The sequence below is a fragment of the Trachurus trachurus genome, assembly GCF_905171665.1.
Source record: "Trachurus trachurus genome assembly, chromosome: 15".
NCBI classification, from domain to species: domain Eukaryota; kingdom Metazoa; phylum Chordata; class Actinopteri; order Carangiformes; family Carangidae; genus Trachurus; species Trachurus trachurus.
In genome coordinates, this window is record NC_139906.1 from 12,278,046 (window position 1) to 12,303,803 (window position 25,758).

A 25,758-nucleotide genomic window follows, 5' to 3' on the forward strand; every position below is an offset into this window, starting at 1 on the left:
CTAAGAATATGCCCAGGCTCCTCCTCTTTATGATAATGTGACAGTAGCATCTCCAGCTCGGAGACAAGCCTCCTCTCATTCTGATTCAACTATGTGATCTGTTTTTCCACACACACGGACCTTGTCTCTCCACTCCTCTCTCCTTCTTCTCCTTCTTCTTCTTTCATCCCCCCTCTCTCTCCTCCGCGGTTCACTCAATGCGCACTTCCCTCCGCTAAGCAGCAGCTGCCTCTCTTTTCCTCGGCGAAGTTACTTTCTTAAATAGTTGACTTTGAAGTTTACTTTTTTCTTTTTTTATTTCTCTATAAAAGAAAAAAAAAGAGAGAAATACGCTCCTATTAGTTGCACTTGGACATGACCACCATGGCAACTCCGGCTGCTGCGGCTCTGCTTCCCGCTGCTCCGCTCGGACACCACCTGGCGCCGAGCTCCGTGTCTCCAGCCACCAACTCTCCGCCACCTGCGGCCACCTCCGCCGCCTCTTCCCCGGCTCCTCCGGTGGCGCACCCGGCGCTGCTGCACCAGTTCCGGGCGGACCTCTTACTAGCGAACGGGACTCAGTTAAAGACCGGCATCGGCGGTGCTGTTGCTGCTGCTGCTGCTGCTCCCCCCGTGTCCAGCGGCGCTAAACCCGTGTACGCCACCCCGTCGCCCGTGGAGAGCACGCCGCAGAACAACGAGTGCAAACTGGTGGAGGTGAAAGGTGCCAAGCTGGCCTCGTTCACGGTGAAAGACACGGAGCTCATCTGCCTGCCGCAGGCTTTCGACGTGTTTCTCAAGCACCTGGTCGGGGGGCTCCACACCGTCTACACCAAGCTCAAACGGCTGGACATTACCCCGGTGGTGTGCAACGTGGAGCAGGTCCGGGTGCTGCGGGGGCTCGGGGCCATCCAGCCCGGGGTGAACCGCTGCAAACTCATCTCCAGACAGGACTTCGAGACGCTCTACAACGACTGTACCAACGCAAGGTGAGCAAGGGGGCAGAGAGGGGGGGGGCAGAGGTGACTGTGTGACCCCGGTTGATTTAGGGTTAGGCTATACCCTTACCCATGTTATGTTTGAGGTGGGTGGTGGGGCTGATGGTGCAGCAGGTGTGGTCATAAAGCAGGTTTATGAGACTTCTACTCACACACATTTTGTACTTAATGTGTGATAGGCTATAAATCTGCAGGGTTAGGCTAGTTTACTCCCAGGTTGGTGTTTTATTTATTTATTTATTTATTTATTAAAGTAATAGCCTAATACAATTAATTATTAACACCACTAACAGTATTAAAGGACTTGGTTATAGTTTTACTCTGATGATCTGCTGCTGAGATTCACACAAGTTAAAAGCTTCCAGAGGCCACATGTAAGAGGAAATTGATATTTAATTAAATACATGTTCTGAAAATATGATTTGTTTTTGTTTGTGTTGGAGGTTGTAAACCAATCTGATGATGACTGACTGGAGGTCCAGTTAACCCCTTATGATTTTTTTACCACATTACAGCTGCTAGGCCTGTTACTAATTACCATTTTAACGGATGATGAACGTGGTGATGATGATGGTGTTGACGATAATGAATTTTAGTGATCCTAATAAAAAAAAAACACACTCAAAAGTTTGTCATGTTATCATAAGCAATGATCTCTGGCACTCTGACATGCACACACACACACATGCACTTGCACTGAGTCTCTCTCTGTCTCCCTGACACACACACACACACATACACACGCACACATTGAATCTGACACTGTCATTCTGAGAAATTGATTCTTCACAGAAATTAATTAATTTTCATTTGGCCCCAAGCGGCAGCTTAAATCAGGACAAGCTCACTCACTCACTCACTGATCCCTTTGCTCTCTCTCTCCTTCTCTCTGCCTCCCTCGCTCTCTCTCTCCCTCTCTCTCCTTCCTTAATAACTTGCTGTCTTATCATATCAACACTCTTTAGCCCTGAGCATCAGAACAGAGAAGATGATTAAATGAATTCTCGGTGTTTATGATGCGATTATGTAAATTAGCTGTTTTGCAGAACTCCGATGGTGACCAACTACATGGGTCATCAATCCAATACGCCACAGAGATGTTTGGATAAAGGGGCTAAATTGGATGGGATTTGTGGTTTCCTGGTGCCACAGTCTGCTGTTGTGCGGACCACATGCTCGTAACAGCATGGGTTTGAATCCAGAGGAGTGTGGATTAGCCCCAGTTTGGGGAATTTATATTGTTTGATAGTTAATCCCTGCTCCTTGGAGCATGAATGATCCAATTTACACCTGCCATTAAATGCAGATTGAGGATGCATCAAGATGTGAAGAGATAGACGTTGACAGGAATGTACGATTTATTTTTTCTCCTGTCTTTTTTGTAATATAAATCTTTCTCAGGTGTAGGTCAGATCATTTTGCCGCTTTAATGTGGCTCTATTTTAATCTTTGTGCTGCCTTTTTATTCTAATATGACGCGTTAGCTTTTGAGACAAGCTCCGACTTGTTGAGCAAAACCACAAACCCTCCAGAATGAAACAAATTGTTGTAAGAATCAGCCTCCAACTTGCAGGCGTGTGGATTAACACCTGCGCTTAAGCATCTGAGGCCCTCCAACCAAGACAAAAATCCAGACGCATCTTCCGGCTGCTTGGGGATTTCTTCTATGTCAGGTGTTAATGGGAACGTTGTTATACAACTTGAACACACACAGCCTCCGCCATCTCTAATTATCCACACAACACTCAAACAGCCTTCAGTTAATGAGATCTGAAAACATCACTCGTCTGAAATCTTCAAACGACTTCCGTGATTCTTTGTCTGAAGGATTCAAATGTGCTGTGGTAGCCATTAGTATCATCACCCTAACCACCCCCCCCTTCCTGCATTAGAAGTTTTTCTAAGTAATCCCTTGTGTGCACAGAGCATCATGCAGAGGCAGGTAAAAAAAAAAAAAAGTGGGACTGGGGATGGTTATCATTAAAGCAGGAGGGCTGGATGACTAAACCTCTAAGTTCTAAGACCATCTCCAAGAATATGATGTTGCTTCTCTGTGACAGCGTCAGGGCTCAGTGAGGGTTTTGTTACTGATTAAGACAGCCATCACTTATTATTTTCCAGTCCAGTACAGTCAGGCAGGCTGGAGGAGAAAATAACAGCCTTGTCAGATAGCTTAACATGACTAACAGAACACTTTACATGGATTCTGTTTATTCTCCTCAGCTGCTTGTTCATTCACTGCTTCTCTTTTAAGATTAAAATTAAACATTGCGAAGCAGGGGTTACGAAAATGTCCTCTGTTTATCATTGTCTTTCCTTCTCCTCTTTGTCTCACTCTTTTACTCCTGCTGTGCACAAACACACACACACGCATGCATGCACGCACGTACACACACACACACACACACACACACCCTGACCACTGACTCATCAAACCATGAAGAGGGGCCGACTTCACCCTCAGTCAAAGCCTACTTATAATTCATGCATAGGTGGCACAAAAACACACACTCTTGTCTGCTCTCTCTCTGTCATCTGCTAACGCACACGCGCACATACACACACGCACGCACACATAAACTCATATGGTCACGCCTGTGTGTTTGCTGGCTTTGCTGCTAAATGACATTAGTTCCACAGAGAGAACATGGTGTGTAGGAGGCAACCTGATCCTTCGTCCTTTTCTTTCTCCCTCACAAAGGAACAGTTTCATTCTCAGTTAGTAACACACATCAAACAACTCGCTCAGGTCAAACTGTGCGTGCATGTGTGCGTGTGTGCATATATTGCACATATATATGCATACTTTGCATAGAAACGCCACCCGTCCCTTGTTACATGAAAGCAGTGTAATACGGCGAGGAACAAGCTTTCTTGTTACTTTTTAACGAAGCGTGTGTTAATAAGAACACACGGTTCCCGCATGTGTGTGTGCGTGTGTGTTAACATCTTTATAAGATATGTTTCGCAAACAGTGCTGCTTTAAAGGTTAGTCCTACAAAAAAAAAAAGAATTATTATTTTCTATTTGATATCTGCCATGCACGTTGTGATATCAGTCTCCAAGATCGCTGCCTCCAGCACAATACAACGGAGGTGAATGGAGTTTTTTGTTTGTGGCATTCAAAGCATTGAAAAATGATAGAATTAAACAATGTGCATTTCCAGAAACAGGAGTCCATGTTGCTCCGGAGACGCTACAACAGTTTTCATACTGTAGGGACCCAGTTCTACTTGAGAGCTGCTTGTGGTGAAGTAATCTGAAGGAAAACCGCTACAGGGACACTCTTCTGGATGGGTGAAAGAGATGCTGCTGAAATATCATTTTCTAGAAGTGTGAGCACAAACAAAATCCCATTTACTTCCATTTCATCGGAGTGGAAGGAAGGAGGAAATTCAAAAACCTCTACGCCTCAAACCCAGCACGGCTATATATCACTTAAGATAAAGTATAGGGGGGGATGTGTTGGGTGAATTTTATTTTAATTTAGAGTAACTGAAAAATGATGGGAAAACAAAACTGTAACTTTTACTAAGGCGTGAATCATAAATCTTTCTTGGCACATGTTGATTTTTTACAACTAGAGAAACTCAAATGAAGCAGGTGTGGAATAAATCGAAGGCAAAACAGAACAAACAACAACAACAAAAAAAACTGAATCAAACTTAGTGAAATCAAAAGATAGATGATAAATGAGACAAAGCTGCCCGCCGAGAGCAACAAAAGCTCACTCTTTATGTTTCTCTGTGGTAAACCTCGGCCTCGCAAGTTGGCAGCGAAAGAGGCCGAGGGTGTGTGTGTGTGTGTGTGAGAGTGTGTGTATGCGCATGGGAAGAAGGTGGACTCCACAAAGCTGAGCCCCACTGCCATCCCATAACTCACTGTCAAAGTGAGCAGCGGTGGGATGAAGGGGAGGAGGTCTGAGTATATGTGTGTGTGTGTGTCAGGGTGGGATGGTTAGCTCAACTTTAACCTCTTCACTCTTTTGATGTTTTATAGAGAGCAGCGCGATGAGATAGATGGGCCTCCATGTCTTCCACTGTGACAGCTCTTAATGGAGTACACTACACACAAGCGCATGCACACTTTTTAACACACACACACACACACACACACACACATATATGTACATACACATACAGACACACACGCACATGCACACACACACAGTCCTGACATCGTCCTGACCCTGGAATGTGGGAGAGGAATGCAAGGCGGTATCAGTTTAGGAGATCAGATTCTTGCTATGATCAAACGTCCTGTGTGTGTGTATGTGTGTGTGTTGGTGTGTGTGTGTGTGCATGACTATGCAAGTGTGTCGTCCTGCCTGCTTCTTTCATGACATCATCACACAAGGCTCAGGCTAATAACAATGCCACATAAAGCTGCTTTTTTTCAGGCCTCGATCGGAGAGAGGAAGATCACAACATCAATCTTTCCTTTCCTCTGCCTCCCTCCTCCTCCTCCTCCTCTAACCAGCAGCATAAGATTTCCTGCGTAGCTACGGCGACGACGATATGATTTATCAAACCGGACCGTGACGGTGAATACAAACCCCGCGTGATAAACACAGATTGAAAGGATGGGAGCATGGGAGCTGTAAACCGCTGCTAATATATTCCAAACAAAATCTTGTTTGAGCTAGTTCTGTTTTTTTCTCCCCCCCTCTCTCTCCTACACATAAACACACACACAACACACACAACACACACACATGACACACACACACAGCTGCTACCTATCAGCACCTCAGTTCCTCCAAGCCAGTAGCTGTTCCACTGTTTTGACTGTAACACTTCCTCCTCTTTCATTACTTTTCTCTTTCCCCTCTGTGTGTGTGTGTGTGTGTGTTTTTGTCTGTGTGTGTTTTTGTGTATGTGTGTGTGTGTGTGTGTGTGTGTGTGTGTGTGTGTGTGTGTGTGTGTGTGTGTGTGTGTGTGTGTGTGTGTGTGTGTGTGTGTGTGTGTGTGTGTGTGTGTGTGTGTGTGTGTTAGCGTGAAAGAGAGAGAGATCTGTCATCTTTGTTATGTTTTGTTTCTGTTCCACCTGTGCTAAGCTCCAGCTGCCATGTATGGCGTTTCATGTTTCAGGTAACGCACACACATGCGCGTGCGCGTACACACACACACACACAAGTTTGGAGGGCAAAACTCAATGTACAGGGTACCTTTTTTGTGTGTGTGTGTATGTGTGTGTATGTGTGGTTGTGTGTGGCCAGAGCGTTGGCATGAGGGAGGACGTCTGGGTGAGATTTTAATTAAAGTTTGAGACAAAGAGGTCATAACCCATACACCCCCTCCTCCTCACACACACACACACACAATTTATACACACACACTCTCTCACACACACACACACACACAATTTATACACACACACTCTCACACACACACACACATACAATGCACTGTTTTCTCTCTTCCCCCTCCTCTCTCTCATTCCATCCCCTCAGCTTGATGACTTTTCCATGAAAGGCTTTTTCATTAATCCTACCTCAGGGAACCGGTGCTCTCCAACCTCACACACACACACACACACACACACACACACACACACGCATACTCACTCACTCACAAAACACACTTGCATGCATTGCACACACACACACACACACACAGAGACACATAGACCTCCCTCTACGGGTCACTTTGATGTATCAACGCACTTGCAGACTAAACACAAAATTAGGTTCGAGTTCTTTATGCCAGCTAAAATGCAACATATACAAAGGCACAGACACACACACACACACACACACACACATACAACACACACACACACAGGCCATTAATTAGTGTGTGCAAATAAACAGTAGTAAGGGAAAGGGAAGCGGCTGCAGTAAAAACCAACCGCAGACTTTGGTCTTTGTGTATTTTATTTCCCCCCACTGGTGTTTGCTTCTGCATTTGTGTGGTGGGAGTGTGTGTGTTTGTGAGTGTGTATGTGTGTGTGTATTCATTTGAGATGTTTCAACATTAGTTGTAATTGTACTGTGTTGCTTTACCTTCAAACTCCAGACCTAAAAATACATTTCCTGCTTTTGTTATAGCACAGTGTGTTGCACTGTGCGATGCAAAAAAAAATATTGTGACGTGAAAGCACCCCGGCCTCCAAAAGACACACAACACACACTCACACACAAACACACACACGCACACAACTCCCACACATTCCTACTTGTCTTTCTGTCATGTTGTGTGTGTGAATATGTGCATATCTACCTGAGTGTGTCTCTCTTACTGTCTATGTGTGTGTGTGTGTGTGTGTGTGTGTGTGTGTGTGTGTGTGGGAGTGTGTGGGTGAGTGTGTGTGATATCTGATGTCAGCTGTCACATCCCAGTCGGTCTGGGCCCATAATAAGAGACAATAATAACAACTCATTAAAACCGAGGGCAGGAACTGTGGAGCTCATCGGCTCATCAAATTAACCTTTGAACACTTCATACACACACACACACACACATGCGCGCACACACATACTGGATGGCACTCACACACACACACACACACACAAGCTACCTGTTTTTCTCCCACAGTTAGTGACTACACAATCTTTCTCTCTGTCTTTTTGTCTCTCTCCATCTTCCCCCCTCTCTCAGCCAGTGGGTGTGTCAACAGGGGATTGGTCCTTTCTGCTGGGTAATTGATGAATTATATGCAATATGCAAATGAGGCGCCATTAATCTCCTGACTGACAGCTTCGTTTATGGGGCTTTAATGACGGCTGGATTAGATTCTAATTAAAATCTGCTCAAAGACACCCCACGCTAGGAAGCTGCTGCTGCTGCTGCTAGTCTATCTCCCCCTCTCTTTTTTTTTTTTTTACTCTTTCCCACCTTTTCTCACTCTTTCGAACTCTGTACATTTCCTCTCATCCCTTCCTCTCGCTTTACTCCTCTGTCTCTCTTTTCATCTACATCGTTCTTTCAGTGTCTTTCACTCTCTGTTGCACCGTCTTCTCCTCCACTTTCCGCTGTCTTTTTCCCTCTTTCCCTCACTCTGTCTTTCAATATCAAACACACACACACACACACACAGATGCACACTACACAGACGCGCGCACACACTTACCCACAGACTCATGTTATCCAGTGTCATGAAAGGAGATGAGCTGCGCTGGTTGTCATTAAGCCTGATGTGGCCCGTGTCATTTCCCCTGTCAGGACATTCACACCGTTTAGTCAGAGCCAAAGTGATGTCTGACAGTTTTTCACATACTTCCTCCAGGATTGATTGAGCATGCCTGGCTCAATCAAACCATGTGAATCTGCTTGTAGTCACAGCCTTTATTGAGAAAATTTGTGACATGGCGGGAAAAAAAAGGGAAATGAATGACCAAAACTGGGGAGAGGATGAGAGTAGGAGGCGAGCAAACACATTTAATAAGCAAACAAATGAACGAGTAAGCTGAACAGTAATGAGGTGCTTTATTGATGCCATAGGGAAACTCCTATTTTGCTTGCTTGTATCCACAGGGAGGACAGATTTGCTGTACAGCAGTCTTCCTGGAAGCGGTCAGGTTTCAGTGTTTTGCTTGTTGACATTTCAGCAGGATCAGAGGTTTTCAGACTGAAGGACAGTTTCTCTAACCAGGCCACCCATCTCAGTCTCAGCATGAACAACTGACTGGAGTTGAGGGGAGCGAAGTCTTAAAGTTTCCCTAATGACTAACCTGAGCCTGTTTTCTTGCCTGCAGTTCCAGGCCTGGACGACCGCCCAAGAGGCTGCAAAGTGTGACCGAGGGCGGGACTCACCACATGCTGTCCCACAGCGGTCTGATGCACGCTGGGATCATGCCTCCTGCAGGTGACCACCCAGGCCTCACCAAGCACATGCCTTACATATACAGTATGTACACATCCGCCTATGTAGCTACAGGAAAGACTCTGCAAGATTTCATTTTTCAGGATGTTTACAGACTTTTCCTTCAGGTTAAACAGATTCTTTCTCACTGTTTTCTACCTCGTATTTTCTGTTTTCTCCATGATTTTTTTTTTTTTGCTCCACAAGAATCACAGAGCCACCAAAAAAAAGTGCTGATCGGGATCTCTTAGTCTACAGTCCATTTAGTAACTTGTGCCCTCACTCTGCATATTAATAAAAAAGCTGTCAGGGAGGAGATATATGCAGCAGGAGAACAGCCTGAAACCGAATCACACCGAAGTTTTTCTCCTGTGCTGAAGTCACAGCAGCTCGGTGAAAACACACATTTTTCTACTGTCACGTATAGATCAAAGAATCAACACACGCGTGTGCAATGATGACACATCAGGGCCTGTGATTCAACTGCACAACATTTTAGGAACATAAAGTTGCAATGAGGATAAATATAATATAATATAAGAATGTAAATGGTACATGTTTGGGGGAAAAAAATTCAGTTACTGACATATGGAATAATATCTCAATTAATTTCAGAGTAGATGCAAAATACAATTTGATTTAAATGCTTTGTAATATAGAGATGTTGATAATTTTTTATTGATCTCTGTGCAATTAGTAACTTCACAAAAGACATATTCTTCACTCTTCATTTTGCAGAGCTTTGTTTGTTTATGTTAAACAGTTTTCACTCTTTATGCAACTGCTACTATAACTTATTTTAAAACTTAAATTACTTTTATTTCATTCACATGTTACCAAATATTAAATACATGTAATTCAGCACAAGTACGATAAGATTAAATCATGTTTCAATCAGAAGAAGAACAAAAATCATGTAATTTTAAAATATGTGTTCAGTGTAGGGGTAGAAAAGCCTCTCTGATTCTAAATCCTCCTTTTCATATATTTTTTTTATAATATAAGTGTTTGAAATTCTTCAGAACTGAACGGAAAAGACAGTAGAAATCTTTAAAGAGTGAATCAGTGACACTGTGTTACTTCAGTCCTCTGAGGAGCTGCTGGCAAAGTTAAAATTTTGTTGTGTTGTGTTTTCTGCTACTGACAAAAGGACAAGTTAGCCCATCAGTTTTAAGGAAAGACCAGGATGCTTATGTAGAATAGATACACCATGGGGCGGTTGTCTTTTTTTTTTTTTTCCTCCTGCAGACCAACATAATGACACATTTTACCCATCGTCAATAGTCTGAAGAGGTGGGGCTCTGGGAGGCAACCTGTGTGTTGATTAATAAAATTAGCATACACCCTGCTGACACATAAGAAACAACTCATAACTTGCAAGCTGGGTATTTTTTCTCCAGTTGTCAGAACACAAAGTCCTCTGTAAAGGTGAACAAGACCCGTGAAACCACTTTTAAAGCCACTTCTTCTTATGCAGATGACAATGTAATCTATTCATTGTCTCCTCAATCATTAATGATTAAGTTTTTGATTTTAAGTCTCGTTATTTAAATGATGTCCATGAAGGAAAACGTGTTGTTTGTAAAGTCAGAATCTGTGTGTTTAATGTTTTGGTTTTGCATTTTGGCTTTGTGCGAACAGCCAGTAAACTGCTAAAGGCCATAGTGCTGCTTGCTCTTGTCACAAAGTTGCGCGTTTTGAGTCCCTATTGTGGCGTGTTTGTGTGGTTGCATGCGAGTGTGTGTGCGTGTGTGCGTGTCTGTGCGCTTGTGTTTGTGAGAGCAGCACAGAGAAAGGGAGAAAAGTAATTGTTGGCACCTCACCGCTCTCAAAGTTGCCCTTGGCTTTGTGCTCTTCACTGCAACCTGATCTTTTCATTCCCCGCCTCAAAAGAAGCCATTTTCTATTAGCCTCCACTTCCTCTCACTGTTCAAAGGTGTTTGAGTATGTGTGTGTGTGTTTGTCTGTGTGTGTGTGAGCGTTCAAGAGCATCTTTCTCAGTGGGAAAAGAGTCTTTTTCCACCAAAGGAGAGGGCACGGCGGCAATGTCAGCGCTACTGATTAGAACTGGCCACATGAGAGGGGAGAAAGAGACAGAGAGAGGGAGGACATTTGAGCGTAAAAGGCAGGAAAAATCTTTGATGTGATCCTCCTTAGTCTCTTTTCTCGCCCTCGTGCACTCACACATACACACAGGCAACACGGTGGCTTATGTCCCGCTGTGATGCTGACATTTGAAAAGGTAAAGTAAGGAGAGGGGATGGGAGGAGAGCAGGGAAGAGGGCAGGAAAGAGAAGGGGAGAAGATGAGAAGAAAAGGAACAATTTGTTGTGGTTGTCGACGTCCAGGACGGACAGACTATTCACCTCAGACGCCCATTGTGCAAGGAACAAAAAAAAAAAGAAAAGAAAAAAAAACACTCAGCAGCTCAGTTTGTTGCGAATGTTTAGATGTATCCAAGATCAGGAAATTAAGACTTATGGTTTGTTTGCATTTCCTCAGTGCTGTTTGCACAGTTGCGCGTTTTGTCCAACTTTAATAATTCACTGTGTTTGTCTGTATTAGTGCGAGAGATATTTAATTTTCAGAGGCATAAGAAAGAGTTTTAAAGGTTGCTCCACGGGTCAAACTACCTTCTGAGGCTCAAGACTCAAATTATAATGCGGCTCTGCCCTGCTGCTACGTTGTGTCGCTCTCCATTTCACATTATCCAAAAGTGCACAACCCCTATTAAAAAACAGCCACACTCCTTTTTTCTAATGCGTCTAATTTGTACTGATAAAGAAGAAGTTTCTGGCTGGAAGGTGGAGTTGCAGCCGGCGCTCAGTGTCGTCCTGTGTGCTGTGCTGTGGGATGTGATGTCCCTGTGTGGGAGAGATGAATGTCTTGGCTTGTTCCTATCACCGCTGATTCCCTGGCAGACTAAACGGCCAGTGCAGCGGTGCAGTCAGAATGAATGGCTGGCCTCTGTCTTCCCATGACAACCTCCTGCCTACCCACCGCTCTAATCCTCCACCGGGGCCATTGATCTGGCTCTTATTGATTCTTTCTCTTTCTTTCTTTCTTTCTTTCTTTCTTTCTTTCTTTCCTTCTTTTTCTTTTTCTTTTCCTCTCTATGTCTATCTCACTCTCTCTGTCTCTCCCTCTCTCTCTCTCACGCACAGATCTGTCTGCCCTGGCCAAGAAGATCAAGCTGGAGGCGATGGCAAGTTACCACAGCAACCAACATCATGGCGGGCCAAACGGAGAGAACGGTGACCACAACGCCGGACTGGGTGAGTCTGAATCTGTTTGTCCATCCACACACACACACACAAACACACACACACACACACACACACACACACACACACACACACATTTTATGTTTAATTATGGTCGTATAACATGTTGCACAGTTGTTGTCTGTGCGCATCTGTGATGCCAAGTCAATCCCAACTTGAGCAGCTGTGTTTATGTGCGGCTGCTGAACCAAGCTGATTAAAAACCAGGATGTGACATCACCTGTGCTGCATGTTCGTTTCCTCTGAGAGACAATGAAGGAAAACAAACTACAGCACCCATGAGTCAGCTCTTCATTTGAAATGAGAAATAAACATCTGGGTCGCTTAATCTAAACCACCACAACATAAAGAGCAGATCCCTCTCTCTTTTCTCTTTTTTTTCCTAATCACCAATTGTTGTTTTATTTTTCCAGTATTTCCAGGTTGTGATAGATTCCTGTAAATTGGGATTTGTTTGCATACTTGTGGGATTCAGTGAGATTCAGGAAACGTATCTTGAAAAACACAGTTGGTCATCTGTTTTGTAGCCTCAAAATGTTACCGGCAAATCATTAGTACATCTGAGTCATCACATCAAGAGAGCTTAAACCCAAACCAGCTCCGTTACTCATGCCCGACGTGACATTGGTCTGTCAGATCATATAATATTAGATCAGGATTTACAAGAAAAAAGAGTTGAGTCAGCACCGTGTTACCATTTACAGTTAACTGTTCATTTCAAAGCTGGAAAACACTGATTCATCTCATTTTTAGAGCTGAAACCTTTTCAGGCCACTCATTACACGTTCAAGTGTAATTCTTAAGTTATATGTTGTTCCCCTTAATGCAGCCCTTTGTAGCTTTGTAGTGGAGGAGAGCAGCCGCTGGAAAATGAAGCACCGGTGGACGAGAGAGCGAGAGCGCACCAGGATGATAGAGAGATGAATAAGATGAGAGGCTGAAACCAAATCAATAGTCTTCTCTCTAATTCACTATCCTGAATGCAAACGACAAACGCTGGACAATCGATGGCAGAACGGACACACGCACACACACATGCGCGTGCACGCTTTCGCGCAGCACAAACCGGCGCGAGCACACACACACACACACATGCACAAACAAATCGGACGCACCGCCCCCTCTGTTATCGACAGGTTAAAGCGACATCATTGTGTTTAGACAGATGACAGGGCTTATGGAGGTCTGTGTGGAATACGCTATCAACCTGGGACACATACACTTAACATGTGGAGCAGACTGCCAGGCTTCAGGACACCAAATGAAAAAGAAGAAACTGTCCTTGTGTTTTTCAGGAGACCAAAGTGAAACTGTCACTCCTTTTCAGCCATTTGTGAATGTGTGTGTGTGTGTGTGTGTAGTAAATTTTTCTCTGTAGCCGTGTCTGTAAACACTCCCAGTCTTAGGCATTGTTTACCATTGTATACACTCAGTTACGACGGCCAGCATCTGTGCGCAGTTTGGTGGCATGGTTACCACCAGCCATTATAAACCTGTAAAGCTTAATCACTGTTAATGATAGAGTCAAGTGGAAACACACACACACACACACACACAGATACACACACACACACAGATACACACAAATACACAGCGCAGGCATATATACACACATAAGCACGATGTGTTTTTTCCATACCGCCACCCACAGCCTTATGGGAAGGATAGACCCCTACCAGATCTTAAAACCACTACAAAGGCAATCTCAGATTACACACATGCACACACTCACAAATGCTGAGTGTGACACCTTATGGGCTCGGGGAAGAGCGGAGAGCAGCCATTTCTGCGTTTAACAAGATCTTCTGGGAAATTTACAGTAACTGTTTGTTTACAGTAATGGTTTGTTTGGATAAACATAAGAGAGGCACTTTGACTTTTGATGTTTTTTAATGAAACATAAGAGAGAGTGATGGGAGGGCAAAGAAAGTGAAAAAAAAACAGAGTTAAGAAGAAGGAGAGTGAAAATGAAAAATTAGAGTGGTGGGTGGGGGGTGGAGGGTGTGTGGGGGTGGGCTGGTCTCTAACCAAGGCTTAATATTTGGAGTTGGCTGCTAGTTGATTGTCGGAGCATCTGGTTATTTAGCTCCATTCAGACAGATCTTTTGTTTGGATTGGTTTCTGCTCTGGGCAAGTGAGAGACTAATCTGCCAAATGCACAAAGCACTGCACATATGTCCAGCGAGGCCGACTCATAAAGTCAACGCCTCACTCTTTATTTCTTAGTTTGCCTTTTCTTTTCCTTCCTTTCTTTCTGTTTTTTTTCTCTCCTCCTTCTACTCTTTCTTTCCCTTTCCCTCCTTTATTTGTTCTATTTCATCTCTAGTCTTTGGATAGCCTTTTTTGTTTCCATGCACTCGTTCTATTATTTGTGACAATTGTGCGGAATGGAGTCCAAGATTTTTTCCTTTGTGTTTATAATTACCCAGCGTGCATTGCTGGCCCAGCACCAGGACTGCCATCAGCTTCTTTTGTTCCACTTCCTCCCTGTGTTTCTTTTGTTTTTGTTTTTCCTATTATTAAATGATAAATATTTATGTCATTTTCTCCCCCCCCCCTCCATGAATAGAGGGACTGCAACAACCCACTAGGGTGCTGTTGAGAGGAAGGATTTTCTTTAAAGATAGGGGATGCTTGTCTTAAAGAGCAGCGAGATTGGCCAAGATAAGAAGTGTTTGAATGTGTGTTGGATAATCATCAAGAATCGCCAGGAAATTTAAAGGAAAGTTAGTCAGTGAGTCGACTCCAAAGAGGCTGAATTTGTGTGTTTGCAGGTGACTCTCACGAAAAGCAATTAAAGCCTCACAACAACATTTTAAAGCATCACTCTCTAAATCTTTGCATTTTCTAAAGAGCAGGACGAGTGTTTCTCAGTCCTGTCTTCTTCTACTTCAGCCCCTCTTCATCTCTCCTCCTGCACTCATCTTTTTTCCACACTCAGCATCTCTAAACCCTTGACAGGCACATGAAGACTTATTTTTGAGTCATGATGTACAGGCAGAGATTGATATCGGTGTCCAGTTTCAGTCCAGTCCAGAGAACCAGCGCTGCCTTCAGTTCATTACACACCACAGGCCTGAGACGAGGGAGGACTTTAAGTTGTGATACGTAAATGCAGCTGAAGCAAAAATGAAAGGAAAGGAAAACAAAACCCGATTCATGTTGGGTGCATGTATAGAGAAGCTTTGATGGCCTTTAAACGGAGCTGCAGGGTTGACCTTTACCATAGTCTAACAAAAAATAACTCCACTGTGCTCTCTCTCTCTCTCTTTCTCTTTCAATACTTACCTTTTTTTAAATTCTATTTTATTCTAATCTCCTCCCCCAGTTCTGGATCAGTTGCCCTTCATGATGATGTCACATCCTCTGATCCCTGCAAGCCTGGCGCCAGCCTCCGTTTCCATGGCGATGGGCCAGATGAACCGACTGAGCACACTGGCCAGCATGGCCAACGTGGCGCAACTTCACGCCGCCAACCCCCCTGCTAGGGCTCCCACCTCCGTCATTAAGGTGAACACCGCCCTCCATCAGCGCCGTGGATCTGACCACCGGCCAGTAATTGTCGGAGTCGGCGTGACACAGGGGACCTTTAAATTAAATTAAAGTTATAGTCACATAGAAGTGTTGTTCCAAAACTGAAAAATAAATCTCCCACTTGCTTTTAACACCCAAAGGCATATTTGTTGTCCCTTACAATTCAAGGTGAATTAATCTTTTAATCGTTTACATGCAGAATTTCCATCCATGGTTAGGACTAAAACAAATTGCCCGGTAATTGTCTGCTGGTGGATATCCACGTTCTGGATCACAACCAGAATGTAATCAGTTGTTCCTTGGTTTATAGCCAATCCCATATCTATTTATAATTTTTTGAGATATCCTGCGTACAGACAGAAACTGCGACCTTCTTAGCCTTGATCACTTTGTTTAAAAACATGATCAGCGAGTTTGCTCTTAAGACTAATTAAAAGAGGTTTGGAAAGATAATATATTTCCAACAAATTCATGCTTTTGACTCCTCACAAAGTGCTATATCACATCATGTCCTCATCAGTAGCAGGAAGTTTTGTGTCCGGTCATAATTTTAACAACACAAACCATTGTTTTTCAAACACTGGGCTTGGTCCAAAGGTGTTTACCAGGCTTATTGAAGTGAGCACCACATTTTTTTCTTAAAGCAGCAAAGGATAAAAATTAAGTTTCAAGACCTTTCCATTTTCCCAAGAACATAATTCAATATAATAAATATATTGTCATACAAATATAGACAAACAACAAAAAAGCAAATGAGCCCATCCCATATCAATGTCAAGCAAGCTGGCAAGATACATAGCGCTAGTCTAGCCTTAAAGCTATAGGCTACTTTTCTTTCCGTGGATAATAAATATGAATAATAATGGTGATGCTGGTTATTTTATCTGTCTCTCTCTATTTGATCAGTGACAAGTTTAAGCTAACTAGTGGTCAGCAGCTTAATGCTGTTTGTCTTGACTATAATAAACAACTTTTAAATTACATATTCAAATGTATTCAACTGCAACATCATTCTTCCTCAATACCAAAAGCTGTAATAGTAGATCGGATGTTTCACTTGCTTCATTGGAGTTTAGGGAAAAAAACGCATGGTCCTGAGATTCAAGTGAAATCTTCATGTTTTTTTTTTTAGTTGTAATCAATTAATTAAAAAATTAAAAACATCTAGATGTGACATTTAACCCAAACATTTTGGCCTTATTAGGAATAGTGATCATGAAAGACTGCTATTTATTTATTTTAACCATTTCATTCCTATGTAAACCTATATGAATCCAGCTACACAATATACGTTTTAAAGAGGCTCTGTTCCAGAGATGGATTTTTAGGTATTGGCAGAGTTTCAAATGTCAGTGACATTTTGAATGAGGTTTTCTTACTCCTGGGACAGAACCTGGTAGTTTTCAGTTTGACTATCTGTAATCATTATTGTTGTTTCTAGGAACGTATGCGTGACAGCCCGTCACCCTCTCCCTCGTTGGAGGAAGGTCAGATGTCATCCAATCACAGCAGCAGCGTGTCGAGTTCACCGTCTCACACAGAACGCACTGCAGAAACCACACGTATGTACCCAGCCTACAGTGTCATCCAAAAAAAAACAAGTTATTGTTAAATTATAATAATGTTGTGAGGAGTTTATAGTCTCCTTGACTTTTGATATCTTCCCTCCAGACCCACTCCATGACGGCCTGTCATCAAGTCACAGTGTGTTGGGACACTCCCCCGGCGTGGTGCAGGCGTCCAGAGAGGCAGATGTGACTCCAGTGGAGTACAGCAAGGAGAGTAAGAGGAGCCACAGTGACAGAGGTAAGATACACAACTATGTTCATATGAAAACCTGGGTCAGCACTGGTTTTTGTTTGCTCTTCAAAAACATAACCAGTTTAAAGGGAACAACTCTGTCTCGTAACGTTCCGTTATTATCTCATAGCGTGGTGAATGTGCAGGTCACAACTTGTCCACCAGAGCGTTTTGGAGTTGTTGGATTGTGTATTTGATGAGTTTGATGAGGGAAACCAAGAAATCCCATTAGCCTCCGTAGCGTAGCTCTGAGCAGCTTGCAGCTCTGCTCCGCCGTTCTAAAAATAGCTTACACCGACAAATAAAGGTAACAAACCTACTGCTATGACTATAGGGATTATGGCAATGGGCCAATTTGCCAAAATGTTGAACTATCTCTTTAAGCTTTAGACTTATTTCAAAGATAATACGAGTTGTCTTAAATTAGACAAATCTATTGACTCTCAGTGTCAACTTGACTTCAAAGGTCAAGTTTTTTGCTGTTTTCTGAGAATTTCTTGGAGCGGTCATTAATCATTTAATGATTATTAATGAGTAATGATTATTTCTCAGACCAATCAATGGGCTTTGTGCAAAGTCTGCCAATAAAGACTGCATTCAGCTTCCATCCAGTCTGTCTATTTTTGTCATCGTTTACACTCTGGATTTAAACACTTGGCATGTGGCAACAGTGTGATAGTTTATTTAATAGTGTTTATTTACAAGAGAAAGGGTTTCTAGCAGATTGACAAGAGAGAAATATCTCAGTAACAGGTCGATAAGGATTCACTGTCTCACCCCTTCTCCCTTCCTCCTCTCCTCCTCCTCCTCTCCTCTTCGCTGTCGGTGGCCCCCCTGGCTTCCCGCAGAGAGCAAAGACAAATAATTCTGCAAAACAGGGCTCCATTAGACCAGGAAGCGGTGTTACATTAGCGAGCCATTTGCCGGGCCGCGGCCTAACGAGCCAGGCGGCCTCCCGTGCTCTCAGCTGGACCTCATCTGCATAACGACTGCCTCCCTGTCGTTAGGGCCTGCGTTGCCACGGCGCTGCAACGTCAGTTGTTTGGTTCTCTCTGTCAGGGAGGTTTGCATTAGCTTAATGAGGACTGCTCAAGGACAAACAGTCAGCAGAAATCTACAGCGAGAGGGAGAGAGCGGGACAGAAACTGAGAGTTTGTATGTGTGTGCACGCGCCTGTGTAAATGTATTCTAATACTGAATCACATTATTCAGTAATCGAATCTAAAAATCACAATGGCCTCCCAGGTAAGGTTTCAGATGCTGTCAGGTATCTGTGAACATATTGACAAAACAGTGATGGCACCAACAACGTGAATGCCATGCATGCATCACGCATCACATTTATGCAATTGATTTTCAATTGATTTTCCTGCATGCAAATGAAACACATGTACATTTGCTGGATTGCAGGCTTTTGTATTTGACCTACAACATCACAGGATAGGTTTATCATGGATTGAGCGGACTTTCAAAGAGCACTTCAGCGCTGTCATTCTGTCAATCCATTGCATGATAATCTCTGAGTCTGAGTGTGTGTATGCGAGCCGGTTTTGGCTGTGTGTGCTGTTTCAGTGGTCTTTGAACAACGTATCCATGCAGCAAAGATCAGAGGCCATCTCTGACACCTCACTCCCATTAACCAAACATCAGCAGAATTTTATTCTCTCTCTGTCTCTCTCGTTCTCTCCCTCCCTCCCCTCCTGTTCTCTTCCGCTGACTGGCAGTCTTCACGTGGTGAAGTTCATTAGCCCTGGGGACGGGTGGGAGAGGAATAAGAGAGGGGGGAAAAAGAGAGATGAAGTTGGGAGAAAAGAGAAAAACAGACAGTGACCTTGGTTAGGGAGATGGGTAAATGATCAAACGAGCTGGCAGCTGTGTGTATGTGTGTGTGTATTTATGCCAAACGTGTGTGTGTGAGTGTGAGGTAAAGTAGGCGTAAAACAGTAACTCAATAAAGGATCAGTCACATCCAAGGAGCCTGGGGAGCCCACGCTGCTGACTGCGCACTTCAGCGGCTACGAATGTGCGTGCGTGTGTGTGTCTGTATGTGAGCCACAGGAGTGTAGTTGGATGCCCTCCGCTGAGCTCGCCAGCACCTGCTAATTACCTTTCTCTACAGAGCAATGCTTTTAGCAAGAAAGAGGGAGAAAGAGGAGGAGGAGAGGAGAGGAGAGAGAGAGAGAGAGGGGGGGGGGGGTATTGCTTCTCATCTGTGAAACACCTTGAATGTGACAGTTGCCAAGACGTGTGGTCGAGGCAGAGTAGGGGAGGTGGGTGGATTTGGAGCAGAAGATGCTGTGGTCAGCTAAGTGGAGAAAACACTGTCATTTGTCACAGACAGAGAAAAGTGCCAGATATCACATCGCACGTTCACACTCGTCTCTGCTCCAATAACCCGCCGGACTCCCAGGACGTCTCCGTCCTCAGTGGCTCGGATGACAGTGAGCGTATAAAGTGAGCAACTGCCTGATGTGTTGGTGGTTGGTGGGGGGGCGGGGGGTGGGGTGGTGGGGTGGTGGGGGGGAGAAATGCAGAAAATGGCTAATCTTCATCTCCCTCAGTGTCACGAATCGGGAACACGCAGTTCTCAGGTTTTACAAACAGATGGTCATCCATAATGCAGCTTCTTAGCTGTTTTATGGGAGATGTCAAGCTGTGATGCATTATCAATAGGCAGAGTGCCATCTAATAAAGGGTAACCACATTTTCTAAACCCCAAACCAGGACTTCTGTGTTTATGTACACACACTTTCACAAACAGTAATTAGTGTAAACACCTATTTGCCGTTTGGCCTTGAAATGTTTACAAGAAATTAAAGTGAATGTATTAGGAAGTATACGTGGCATATGAATTCCATATGGCCCTGCTGACATTAAAAATGTCTTTGCCTTCCAGACACCAGCTCCTTGGCCACCCAGACGACCAGGGAGAGCTGTGATAGACAAGTCTACCAGAAACCCCCATCAGGCAGGGAGGGCTGCGAGAGGGTATCTTATCCTGCGGGACAGAAGCTCGCAGCAGGTCTCCACCACACTCCCTTCATCTTCCCCGAAGGCTTGTCCTCCATAGAGACTCTGCTCACGAACATCCAGGTGAGGCTCTGCCGGGGCTTTATTATCATTATTATCATTATTCTCCGGCATGAATAGGAAGGGAGATGAGCCACTCTCTGGGATTTCCTGAAATGGTAAATAGCAGACAAGGCAGACATTTAAGATATGCAGTAATTGGGATGGGCGTGTGCTGACCTGCTTCTCAGATTTTATGTGTCTTTGTTATGACAAAGTCGCTGTGAAAGCACTCGCTGGGTTGGTTTTCACAGGACAAAAAAAAACACAGTTTTAATCTCATCTGACCCTGATGTAATGGTATTTCCATTTTTAGCATGGAGTTAAAAGATCAACATCGATTTTCATGTGGAAAATTTTTTTAGTTCACCTGAGTAAACGCAGGAACTGCCTGAGGAAGAGACAAATTCATTGTGATGTGTGGTTTAAATGCTTTTTTTTAATAATCTGTGGCTCGTTTTAAATCATTTGTTGAAGATATTTACTTAAGATTATGTGACTAGATGAAGTGAGGATTCTGTCTGTTGCTTTATTAACGGAGACAGATAGGTCTCCTGGCTCTTGTCTGGTGTGTAACCTGTTGATGTGTGCCTGTATGTCTTCAAGCAGGGTCTGCTGAGAGTTGCCATAGAAAACGCCCGGGCGCAGGAGAAGCAGGACCAGCTAGAGAGGACGGAGCTGAAGATGGAGCTGGTCCGAGAGAGGGAACTCAGAGAGACCTTGGAGCGACAGCTGAGCATCGAACAGAAAAACAGAGGTAAATCACATTAAGCCGAAACAGAATCTGCAGATTTTCCTTATGGAGATTTTTCTAGTTGGCAAATATTTTACCACCGTGTAGGGACTCCATTCAAAACTGTCAGTTTTAACTTCCCTCTCATGAATTTATAACCACTTGCATCGTGTTGATTTTTACATCCAAAACACTGACAATTCTGCTGTGCAGCAAAAGCACGTCGGTCTAATCCACTTCTAAGCTGACAGGACGTCCAATAACTTGAAAATCAGATCAGGAAGTGAGGACACCTACTGTATATTACCCACTTAAAGCATCTGCAGAGGTGAATTAGACTGAGGTTGGCAGTATACTACAAACTAAATCGAGTTTGGCATGTTCACAAAAGCTGTCATATACAGCACAGTGAGAGCAAATGCCATTCAAGGACAGTTGCCCTGATAAGGTCGTGCCAGATGGGGGAAGTTTTGGTGGGAGGTGACATTAAATATTTGACCCAAAGCAGCCATCCACATGATATGGTTGACCTATTGCAGACCACAGCGTCCCAGGGAGAAGTCAAAAAAGGTCTTTGATCACTCAGAGCAGCAGCGAAGTCTGAGTTTTGTCACAAACCTGTCAAACGTCCTCTGTGAACACAGTTTGAGCTCATGCAGGGAAAATGCTGTGAACACACTGGCCTCACTTAGCAACTATTAATATCTCATTCACGTAAATAAATAAAGTTTCTTCTTCTTCTCCTTCTTCTTAGTTCTGATCCAGAAGCGCTTGAAGAAGGAAAAAAGGAGTAAGAGGAGACTACAGGAGGCCTTGGAGGAGGAGGTCAAACTCCGTGATCAGGCCGAGCACACCCTGCTGCACACCGCCAACACACACACAGGTACAGGCCTCAAACATTATCATGTCTTATCTTTCTGTTTCCACTCATAATTGGACCCAAAAAGTTTTTTAGCAGCCTGCATAATCCTCATTTTCATATTAAATGTCACCCAGTCGTCAGTGCAACATAGCCTCGACTGTTCATTAGCCTCTAATTAAGTGTCCTTATTAATTAATGACCAAACTACAGGCCATCAATCATCAGCGGCCCCTCCTCACACAGAATCCGTGACCCAGGACGTGGATGGGAGCAACCACGATGACAACAGGCTGGACACCAAGGCAACAGTACAAGGTACAGGTGTCGAGATAACAAATACAGCACAGTTGTGACCAGTGGAAATGTTTTGGCCGTGGACAGAGACTAAGAAAGCTCATGTCAGTGCCTAGATATCTGTCACCAAATGACAACTTAAAGGAAATTAAACATTAAAACATTATTAGTTAGTGAGTGATGAAAATTCATATCATACTCATATGTGGGCCATGCTGTTACCTGAAGACAGTAAATGAAGTTTTTTTCTTTTTTTGGAAGATGTTCTTTTTAAATATGAGGGATTGGGTTTGTGATCTTTGAGTCGAGGTCTTTAAAAACAAGCAGTATCAGTATTTCTAAAGGCACCGCACACAGTTTGTGGGGATTACTCACTCATTAGTAGTCGAGACCTGACTCCTATGCCTAACTGAAACAAGCCATTTCAGAGTAAGAATTGTGAAATAAACAGTGATATACCTGCTGCTGGAGATTTATTTAGCTCCTATCAACTGGAGCTCGGACGACAGATTTCATTATTTCACCTACTCACTGCTTTTGATGCTTAACTGACCAGTCTACTGGAAGGGTTTTCAAAGGTTTCACAGGGAGACCGCTCCTGAGAAATTGAACAAAATTAAATGAAGCATGAGGCAGTTCGCCGGGGCTACCGTTTTAATGGAGACAGGCGTTTAATATATTTATTTTGCCAACATTATTGTCTTCGCAGGGATAGATTAATGAGAAAATCCCACATGTAACATCTTAAACAGACAGAAAAAGAAATGGCCGTGATCTCTAGCCCGGCCTCATCAAAAGAGTGCATGGTTCCAGCCCACCTCTGCTCCACGCCGTGCCAGGACCGCCGTACCAGACAGCGTGCTTGTTCAAAGGCAATTTTTAATTGAATGTCAGTGAAGCAAGAAGAAAACTGGCCACTAATTAACGGCTGTCTTAATTGTCCTCGTGACGAGTTTGTTTGGACATCATTTGCATAATTAACACCCAGTAATAAATCATTTAAAGGGGAATTGTCTGTCAGACAGCAGGGCAGGATGTGGTTTCTTTGTGCCAGGAAGTTTTATCACCAAAAACAGGGATCAGGGGCCGAAAAACATTTTCAACCCAGACTTACTGAATTTTTCAGTCTTTAATCTGGTTATAAAGGACCTTCTTCAGTATTTATATACATTTCTACAACATTTTTCCCACCCACTGTTACAGTCGCTGAAGAATCAAACTGTCAGATTTGACCATTTACAAAGACTACATAAGTTGTTTAAATATTTAGATTTATCACTGCTCTTTATTGATCCGTATTTCTTTGTGGATTTCAGAGGGCAGAGTGTTCCTGCAGACCTCTGGGATGTACTGAAGACTTTGTGGATGGATGGATGGATGAATGGATGAATGGATGGAAGAATGAATGGATGGACGGATCAGTGGAGTGACGAAGATTCCTCGTTTATGAGAAATTCAATCGACAGGCATGCTCAGTGGCATCTGAGATCAACAGCTCCACCTCCTCATGAGGACCCCCCCCCCTACATTTCAAGGGTGACCTTTGAACTTTCTCATTGTTCTCTTGTTTTTTAATTTATTCCATTTATCATCGAATCTTGGCCGTAGTGGGAACAGTACTTTATTCTGATGATGTGTTTGACTGTGTTTCTTTCAATCAAGGTTTCTAGATCCTAGATAAAAATGACCATAGTTGTTTTTTGTCAGTGCTGTTTATCTGGACACAAATGCTGAATATTACTTGTAACAGAGTTGTGTACATATATATAGTCATCATTTTTGTTATTACTATTATCATTAAGGACATAATGGCATGTTGTACAGTCAGTAAATGACTTGTATTGTGTATGTTATGCAGTAGTGCAGTTTGACAATACAAACAATACAAATCCTTTTTATTAAACCGTGGTAGTGCTTCTTTCTTGTGTTTTTCCACAAGTCCCTGAATGCATCATTTGTTTAATTGTTTTTCTATGTGAATAGGTTCATTGATCCCTCTGAAATACATCGTACTCTTCAGAAATGTGGATTTCTATCATAGTTTATTGGTTCTTTGTGACAAACACAATGGTGGTGCATTCTGTGATACAGTAAACCCTTGAGATTTGTTTTGTGCGTGTGTGTAGGAGGGGGAGGACCATGTGCTTGCATGTCTATACATATATGAGGGTGGAGGGGAGTGGTGTGACATTGATTCGTGCTCCATCTCCAAAAACATGCACGTAAGTATTGACAGACAGACAGGAAGGTGCTGAGCAGGGTCACATGTAAGCTGTCCTTTAGTGAAAGATGTTGACGATGCGCCGCTGCCGCTGCTGCTCAGTGGCTGCTCTCATCTTTATCATGGTTTCCCCTCAGGACAGAGGAGGGTTGGAAACTTTTAAAGCAAAACTTTCATCAATAAATAGTTGAGACAAGACAAGAAAGAGACGAAGAATGATTAAAAAAAAGAAACTGTATTTTTTCAGCATGTACATTTGTCACTTTTATAATCTTACTATGGTAGGAGGTGGAACAATATCTAATTCAACTAAGGAATAATATCTTCTTATGAATAATATCTTCTTATACATTTTGGATTAAGCATTGTAAATATCAAAATCAATTGTAGTTAAACTTGAATTTGAAAAACTATACTTATAAAGATACAGTGTAGTTTTAGCACAGAGTGTGTAGCTTTAGACGTGAAAACCAAGTGTTCCTCAGCTAATGCAGAGGATAAAAAGAGTGAATATGGAATAAATTACGTCCGGGGTCAGTGATCAAGATGTTGTTGAGCATATCTGAAGCAAATAATTTCCCCTCAGAGAAAAGGAAGATGCTCACTGGCAGGCAATATTAAGTTTTCCTAAGTCCAAAATAACAATGTATATTTCACATTGTTCTGAATCCATTTGTTGTGCCAAAATAAATCTTTGCGCTGGGCCAGATTTTGCTCATGCAACCTTGTCTGAATGTGCAGCGTGCCATTTCCTGGACACAGGCAGATAAGCTGTGATGCAGGACTAAAACAATACCGCTGTTATAAGCAATTCTTCCTGAATACAGAGTCGGTGACAAGTGAATAGCAACGATTCGCGTAAATGAATGTGTGAATGAGTCATCAGCTTTTCAGATGACCACCTCAGAGGCTGTCTTGACTAAAAAGGTTTGTGACTTCATTCAGCAACACTCCACTTCCACGCTTCTGAGTAACTCTCTGTCACACACACACACACACACACACACACACACACACACACACACACACACACACACACACACACATGCACACATCCCTGACAATTCACCGAGTAGCATTGTCCTGCTGAGAGATGTGTAATGGAAAAGATAAATGGAGGATAAAGCTAAGGTGACAGGACGGAGCATGCATGTGTGTGTATGCGTGTGTACGTGTATTTG

The 25,758-nt window shown here is 43.3% G+C and overlaps 1 protein-coding gene across 1 annotated transcript; it reads left to right on the plus strand.

Annotated features, from left to right (window-relative positions):
- Nucleotides 1-354: 354 nt before the first annotated feature.
- Nucleotides 355-23,872, plus strand: dachc (dachshund c; the record flags this gene model as incomplete). The annotated part of the gene is made up of 11 exons (XM_083988252.1): nucleotides 355-968; nucleotides 8,674-8,783; nucleotides 11,945-12,055; nucleotides 15,393-15,574; nucleotides 17,040-17,160; nucleotides 17,270-17,404; nucleotides 20,295-20,491; nucleotides 21,074-21,224; nucleotides 21,955-22,083; nucleotides 22,273-22,377; nucleotides 23,673-23,872. The coding sequence occupies 11 exons, from the start codon at nucleotides 355-357 to the stop codon at nucleotides 23,708-23,710; spliced, it is 1,893 nt and encodes a 630-aa protein (XP_083844378.1). The 3' UTR covers nucleotides 23,711-23,872.
- Nucleotides 23,873-25,758: the final 1,886 nt, after the last annotated feature.